Here is an 8,484-nt window from a genome sequence, read left to right on the forward strand (position 1 = left end):
AACTGGGACCTCTGGTATCATCCTGTATCTTCACTCAACAGTACATTGCATTCTAGAATCAGATAACTCCACTGAATAACTACTACTTATTGCAATCTATTGTCAGATAGGTATTACACATTACAGTAAAGCTAAAAAAAATTTAAAAATACTCACATGACTACTAACATGCTGTTTCAGCTAAAAGAATCTAAAACAAACTGAGGTCATGACAAGCCCAGTCTGGTGCTGAAGCTGTAGCGTCAACAAAAATTTGTGGCCTAGTAGTGGCAAGATTGTATTTATACTAAAGACCAAATTCTGCTGGCTATGTTGACTTTAGTTACTCGCTATATTCTCCATTTTTTAGGAAGGAATATCCAAAATGAGTGATCTTCTTTTCTGTAAAGAACATGAACATTCAATATTCTTCTTATTTTTGATACCTCGATTTTTTCCTGCAAGACTGTAATTTGTAAATTTATCTAATTTGTAAATATTAGAGATATTTCAAAACATCAGTATCACTAGTAATCTAGTATCCATATAGTATTAAGTAAACTAGATTAACACATAGTATAAATACTAATTATCTGCGTAAATTATTTGTGTGTACTGCAGAAAATGCTTGACTACCTCAAGGATAAAAAGGATGTGGGATTCTTTCAGAGTCTTGCTGGTCTTATGCAGTCCTGTAGGTAAGAAAATATCTACTTTAAAAATTTATTATTTTGTATTTAGGTTTTATTCCATGGGATTTATAGTTTTGGGAAGATCCTCTACATGCTTTTTGCAAACAGCACCTGGGGACTGTAATGTGCTAGATTTGGGGTAAAGGACAAGGTGGTGCTAATGGTATGAAAATATTCATATGATATGGATCTGCCTTGGTAAAAGAGCTCTTTTTATAAATGTTTATGGCATTTGTGTCTACTTGAGATATGCTGGAAAACAACTCCAGTGCTAGGAGCATTCTTCAGGGGCAAATTCTTAACTTTGGAGATATCCTGTAATCCTGCACAGACCAGGTTAATGATCAACATTAAGTAATTGTAAAGATTTTGGGAAAACCCAACTTTGTTAGAAATATTAATAGGACTTTAGAAGGCAGAAAAAGATATGGAATATTGTGTTTTAATAAACTATAAACGTATTGTGACTTTTTTGTCCATTCATGCATCTTTACAGATGGTATTGATTTTATATATATGAATATATATATTTAAAATTTTTATATATAATTCCTATGAATAAGCCATATCAATAAATAATGTATTAATGAACAAAAAACATAGGACTGAAAGGGGCTTCTTGGATCAAGTGGTTCAGTCTTCTGTTATGTCAAGGGTACCATGTTATGTACCCTTTTTTCTTAACACTGTCTTTGGCCAAGTTTAATTTTTAAATCAGTGAGGTTTCTTGCTAGCAGAACTCCTACTGTAGTTCCTCTACATTCATCTGACTTGCATAAACATTCTTGCTTATGAAGAAAGGTATCCATGGCTAGCTGACGAGCTCAGCCGTGAAAGGCAGAACTTTGCAGATTCACAAATGGAAATATGTGAGAGTATATGTTCCTTAAATCTAGTTAGTTGAATACATATTCCCTTTTGGCAGCTTCAGTTTTTCAGAACGTGGAGGGAGAGGAACACTGAGTGGAACTAATAATGTCATAGTTTCTTAATAGACCTAGCTGCTTGGGATGAACTGGGCTATAGTATAAAACCAGTCAATCATACGGCTTCTTTGTAATCTCTAAAATGAGTATGTATATCATAAACACATACATTCCCTTTTTTTGTCAATCATAAAGAACTATGTTCTATTGTCCTATGTGGGGCAAGAGCAGGTTAAGTCTGTAGAGCTGAGTATCGTAATCTTGTAGCAGACATATACTAAGCCACTGAAATGTATCTTCTTGACACTAGTATGATTATATACTTAAATGAAATCACAAATCCTTCCCTATCTTTTACAAAATGAAATATTGCATATATTTAATTAATCACAGGACAAATGTAATTTTTCTCATTGCAGTGTTCTTGACCTAAATGCATTTGAACGTCAGAACAAAGCAGAAGGCCTTGGCATGGTGACTGAAGAGGGATCAGGTACTATTGATTTAACAGAAATGATCTGTGAACATTTCTCTGTTACATTTTGCAGAAGCAAGCTGAATTTGAAAGAACCCTGTAAATATGTATCTAGATGCTGAAGCTAAAATACGATTCCTAAGAGTGGTTTATATTTAATTGGCATACCTAAGCCTATGCTTGTCAATGATAAATCCCTAGCATGTGTTCGGTTTCAGAACAATCTCAAAGGACTCTTACCCAGCATTCTGAAGAAGTGAAGATGTTAAATATAAAATTGAAAACAGATTCTAGTTACAAACTGCAGTGTTTATGCATGTTAAACATTTCAGAAGTCCCTAACCAGTCTCAGCATAAAATGAAATTAAGAGTTCCCACCTGATTTCTTAAACCATCTCGGCTGGAATGAAAAACAGACAATTTAGTTAAGCAGTAAGTTAAATATTAGAGGTCGAGGGAACTGTATCTGCTGTTTAGAAAAAAGTCTGCTGGGAAAGCTTTTTCTTTGAAGTAATTCTTTTCTGTTTGTCTTTGGGGAAATATTACAAAATTTTCACTTTACTTTTGACTTAGAACCAATTTGGCTTTCTACCCTCTGTGTTGTCAGTTCACTGTCAATTTCTTTCTTCTGTCTGACAGTAAGTTCTACTATTCCCTTACTGTGATTGTCTGGAAGCATTAGGTTCATTCTCATGTGACTTACTAGAGCTACCAAAGCACATATTCTCCCCTTATCTTACGTATTTTTTATGGTGCATTTTTATGTTTAAATCCTACAGTGACTTAATCTTTTAACATGTTTTTATCTTAAAAACAAGGTAAAAAAGCTTGACTGCATAATCATTGTAGCGTATGGGGGTTCATAATTCATACCTGTAACACTGCATTTCTCATTGGCTATTGTGCCTGTATTTCTATGTGGTGTATTTCTTGAATATTCAGCTACTTGTCCCAAATGAAAATCATGAACTATTAAATATGACTGAATGACTTGAAGACCAATCATAAATGCTGCTTCTCTGAAAGTGCTCCCACAGTTTAAATTATAGATCAAATCCTGCTAGACTTATATGAGTAAACAAAATGAAGTGAACCCACGTGGCTAAGATATGGTCACAAGACTCTGGATTGACCACTGATGCAGCTATCTGGCATATAAGGTTTGGCCATTGCTTTCATGTTTTACTGAAGATTATTCTGCACAATGTTTTGCTCTTTTGGACAACGTTTCTAGTACTAAATAATTAAATTTATTATTTATAATGTTGGATTTTTGAAATGGACTGTCAAGATATCCGCTCAATTTTCTTTTGAGTGCTGCCTCTATTTCTATAAATGACGTGCAAATATAAATAAACACTGCATAACTGACTCTACCTATGTTAGAGTATTTTTATTCTTCCTCATTTGAAGGACTTTTTGATTTTCTGTTTATTTGATCTTTCCCTTTTAGTACAGAACAGGTTTTGCCAAAACCAATACTAACTATATTTTGTGTTTGCTAAAAACAATTTCTCAACTTTTTTTTCTTTTTTCCCGTTTCTTTTTCATTGAACTAATTGTCCTGTCCTCCCTTCCTCAGTCATCACTCATGAGCGTGGTAATTATTAAAAACAACTGCCTATTCTTTATTTTTCCTGCTGTTAGCTTTGTGTCAGCACTGTACAGCTCCTGAACACCATTATATTTTTTATTCCTGTAAAACTGTTAAACTAGTGGGTTCTTTTCTATTATTATTACAATTGTGTATTCCAAACTTCTTGGTTTTTGTGTCAACTCTCCCCACTTTGTTCTTCCTCCCTTTCTCAGGATTTGCACAGTAACTGGCACACTAGATGTAAGAGCAGCAAGCTTTTTTAAACTTTTTTTGTTTGTTTTTTTTAATTATTTATTTATTTTCATTTTAGTGAGCCCAGTAATTGCAATGGATGAATGTTTTAAAAAAAGAAAAAAGTATACCTATACATACAAGAGCCTTGTGCTATAGTCCTCCTGTAGTATTTATGTTGTGTACTGAATGTGGCTTTATCGCTGCATTGATTTGTGCAAGCACAGGAAATCAGTGGTGGATCCAGTGAGGATTTGAGGGTGGTTAGTAAGGAGAGGACTTGCCACTGGCTAGGTTTGTCTAATGCAGTCAGGAGTTGATACAAGAAAGAGGTGGTGCATCGCTAATTTAGAGGAATTGATAATGTTTACAGGTGGTTCTTCCTTGCTCTGAAAGCTGCTTGATGTGTTAACGTCCCTATACCTCAAAGGTTCCTTACTTCAAGTAAAGGAAGAACTTACTAAGAGCAGTTGCCATGAGAAATGAGAGTTTAAAATACAAAATGTGTATACCATTCAGCAGAAACAATAAGCTCAAACTCAGAAGATGTCTTTTCACTAGCCAAATGCTGGGGAGGAGGATGATCTGCTTTTTTGTTTCTCAGTGGAAATTTTTATTTGTCAGATTAATAAAATTCTACACTTCGGATCATGTGTATTAATTTTCTTTTTTACTGAGCAGCAGCAACGTCAAGATACAGTAATCACATTATATCAAAAATTTCTTGGCACAAAGGGATACTATTTGCTAACAGCACCTTTTTTTATGTATTAATATCCAGCTATTGAAAATTCAAGAAAACAGAACAAAGCAAAGCCAAACCAAAAAATCTGTACTTTTTCTTTTCAGCATTATATTATTCTTGATATTATGCTACCTTCAAATAATAATAATAACAACTTTTTTATATTATGAAGCACACCTTTTTCAATTCATTGAAAAGTAGTTTACATAAGAACTGTACAGGTATTAATACCTGATAGCATTATGAAAGCCCAGCCAGTGTGTCTGTGGGGAATGTCCTGTAGTGAATGATTTTGAAGAATCCTAGATTTTCTGGGATACCTGACATCATATGTCTGTTTGCAATCCTATGAATAACCATCTGTAAATACCACAAAGGAAGTACCAAAGATGTGGAAATGTTTTCTGCCATCCCTTTTTTTCGAGGAAGATAGTTACTCTATAAGTAGTTAATTACTCCTCAATTCAATGTAATTTTCGTGATTCCCAAGAGAAAGTGATATAAAATGTGCACTGTAGCCTGTTTCTCTTGTCATCTGAATCTGATGCAGAAGCATATTAATGAGTGAGTTTACAACCTATAAGCCTGAAACTGTTCTTGCCAAAGTGAAAGAAAAACTGCTGTTGACACTTAAGGGAATGGAGTCAACTCTTCCTCAAAAGCGGTGCTGTGTGGTTTCTGGGCCCATGTCAACATTGGCAATAGGTAGAAAGCCCTGTACTGAGACAACATGGATGTGAGACTTATTGCTCTATTCCAACTGTTTCTTTGTGCTGTCCGCATCGTAAGCTCCTTGTCCTGATATTCCTCTGACTGGTACTACCTTCCCTTTCCAAACCCTGGAACCCCCACTGGTAACAACATTGATGGTTCTTTAGCCGATGTGTTTCTTACTTGTTTTTGTGATGTACTCAATGTTGTTTCTTCTGTATGTATTTTGTTTTGATTGTTCTGTTTCCTTTTCAAAAAAAGGGGGGTTCAAAACCAAAGACATGTAGAAACGCTTGTTATCTTGCGATGGTTTTTCGTTTTTCATTTAACACTCATACTCTATGCTATTTCACCGAGTCACAAAAATCTTGAAAGTGCAATGTTTTTTCTCCTTTGGAGATACTTGTTTCACTGATATGATATAGAAAGTTAAAGATGTTAAGTTTAAACTTAGACTATTTTTCCTTTTTGTCAGGAAAGCTCTATTTTGATTTTTAATCTTTTAATATTGTGTCATGGTGTTATTTTGTTTCTCCATAAGTTCTCAGAAGGCTTATTTTAATAAAATAAAATTTTAGAATGAAATATGATCTGATAGCATGTCTTAAAGGACTTTCTATTAAACTGACTGAGTAGTACACGTGCCATATAATAAATAACTATAATGAGTACGCATCAGGGCTCTTTTCAGCCATTAACAATGTGAAATCAATAAATATGCTTTAATCCTTCACCGACCTAGCCACACTTAAAGTGGATGTTTAAATTCTGTGTGAACCACTGTAGCCTACATTGGAGGGATGTTTTCCACCTTTATGTCACTGTATTTGAATGTGTTCGCATTTAAAAGGGAACTTAAGTAGCTTCAGTTCAGAGAAATTGTTATGCATCTCTCAGTGAGAAAACAAGAGCACTTCTTATTTGAAATAGATTCTTGAGAAGTCAAAGGCATGCAGCACTCACAATCCAACCCAATATTGCCTGGGTCTTGTGATAAGAATAAATTCACTTGGTTTACCATGGGAAAGCTTTGCTCTTGCTTAACAGGCGTCAAAAAGGAACTCTATTCCTCTTTAAAAGCTGAAAGTACTTGTGTATTTCTGTAATAAGTAGCATCGACAAATGTTTCCGAGTAGTAATAGAAGTCAGGTCTTTTCAGTTGAGGAATTAAAAAAAAATAAAAATAGGAGTTACAACACTTGAACACATGCACTTTCAAGGAATAAAACCACATGTATTTCATTTTTAACTCAATCTTATTTTCATTTCCTACACACAATACCTCTGTTCCTATATATCAGAAACACAAGCTACCGGTTTTGCAAAAACTAGTCTCAAAGCCTTCATGTGTGTAGCCATATCATTTACATACAGCATGAGCAATGGCAACATTTTAACATCTAAGCAAATATATGCCAGAATATACATCATATCAACAGTAATTAAAGAACATGGTTTCATGACAACCTAAGTCATGCTATGTGCAGTGTGTAAGTTTGTAAGTACATTATCTATGCAAATCTTTGTGTGTACTGGCATGAATTTGTGTGCACAGTAGCAAAGGTTGTTCTCTTAGATTTTATAGAAAGAAAAGGATCTGCACTTCAGTTCTGTAGTTGTCAGTGAGACACCTCTTGAAGTCAGTGAATAATATCTGAAAATTAAAATTCCTGACAATACCAACATTGGTTTTAGTCAGATTTTGATCAGCTGTAGAAATCGAAAACCAGGATTATTTTAAATCCTAGTACGGCCAAGCTGTTGGAAACAGGAGATTTATGCTTCGTTCTGAAATATGTAAAAATATTTCCAAAAGGAATGGACCTTTCCACTTATATGAAATTATATACCCAAACACCTTCTGATTTTGCAGAATTTTGCAGTAACTTATATTCATTTTGTGATTTCTGTATAGTGGAGCTAATTAAAAGACCCTTCCAAACCTTTCCAATATTACAATTGAAATTTATTTTATGAAAATTCCTAAATTCCAGTGGGTGTACTAAAAGCCAGAAGATAACTTAGTTAATAGTTAATCTGTGTAATCATTCTAACTTAACACTTATTTTACTTCTTGGTCTGAAAAATCTTACTTAATAAGAGGGCATGAAAAATAGAGGTGCAAAAATATTAAACTGTAATTTATTCTGTGTTCTTCTTCATACAAAGCCTTTGATTCAGCGATATCTTGGTTGGGCCCTTTATGAGCTTGATTTTTCCAACTGTAATACATCAGCAACTTTCCTTGTGAGTTATTTTTCAAAAACATTGTCATCACAGCAGTAACGCTATGGGCATTGCACATGTGAAGCTAAAGGCTCCACCAATTATTTGGCTTTCTGTAATGTTTATTTCTGCAAAATATAAATATTCATCTAGATCGACAACGCATGTGACTCCAAGTGTGATTTTATGCATGACAGGTGTTCAGTTAAATTTTAAAAAAAAGTGATTAATCCTGTAGGATATTCTATACTCTGGCCTCTATCCAGCAACATATAATCGATGGCTACCAGCTTTTCAAAAGGAATAGGCAAGGAAGGCGAGGTGGTGGGGTGGCCCTCTATGTTAGGGCCAGTTTTGAATGTTTAGTATTTAACAGTGTGAATGACAGTGTTGAGTGTGTATGGATAAGAATTAAGGGGAAGGCCAACAAGGCAGACATCGTGATGGGAGTTTGCTATAGACCCCCTAATCAGGATGTAAAATCTGATGAAATATTCTATAAACAGCTGGCAGAAGTCTCAACAATCATTTGCCCTTGTTCTCGTGGGGGACTTCAACTTCCCAGATGTCTGCTGGAAATACTACACAGCAGAGAGGCAGCAGTCATGGAGGTTCCTGGAGTGTGTGGAAGACAATTTCCTCACACAGCTGGTGAACAAACCAACTAGGGGAAGTGCCCTACTGGACCTACTGTTTGTTAACAGAGAAGGTCTTGTGGGGGATGTAAAGGTTGGAGGTCGTCTTGGGCTCAGTGATCATGAAATGGTAGAATTTTCAGTTCTTGGTGAAGCAAGGCGGGGAGCCAGCAGAACTGCCACCTTGGACTTCCAAAGGGCAGACTTTAGCCTGTTCAGGAGCATGGTTGAGAGTGTCCCTTGGGAGGCAGTTTTGAAGGGCAAAGG

At 35.1% G+C, this 8,484-nt stretch overlaps 1 protein-coding gene across 1 annotated transcript in view; it reads left to right on the forward strand.

Moving 5' to 3' along the window:
• Nucleotides 1–8,484, forward strand: part of RYR2 (ryanodine receptor 2 (cardiac)) — a 471,929-nt gene that overhangs the window by 419,947 nt on the left and 43,498 nt on the right. Inside the window, exons 83-84 of the mRNA XM_009893652.1 lie at nucleotides 601–677; nucleotides 2,017–2,090. Coding sequence (XP_009891954.1) covers nucleotides 601–677; nucleotides 2,017–2,090 — 151 coding nt within the window. The remainder of the gene's footprint in view (nucleotides 1–600; nucleotides 678–2,016; nucleotides 2,091–8,484) is intronic.

Source organism: Charadrius vociferus, unplaced genomic scaffold, assembly GCF_000708025.1.
Source record: "Charadrius vociferus isolate BGI_N301 unplaced genomic scaffold, ASM70802v2 scaffold309, whole genome shotgun sequence".
Classification (NCBI taxonomy): domain Eukaryota; kingdom Metazoa; phylum Chordata; class Aves; order Charadriiformes; family Charadriidae; genus Charadrius; species Charadrius vociferus.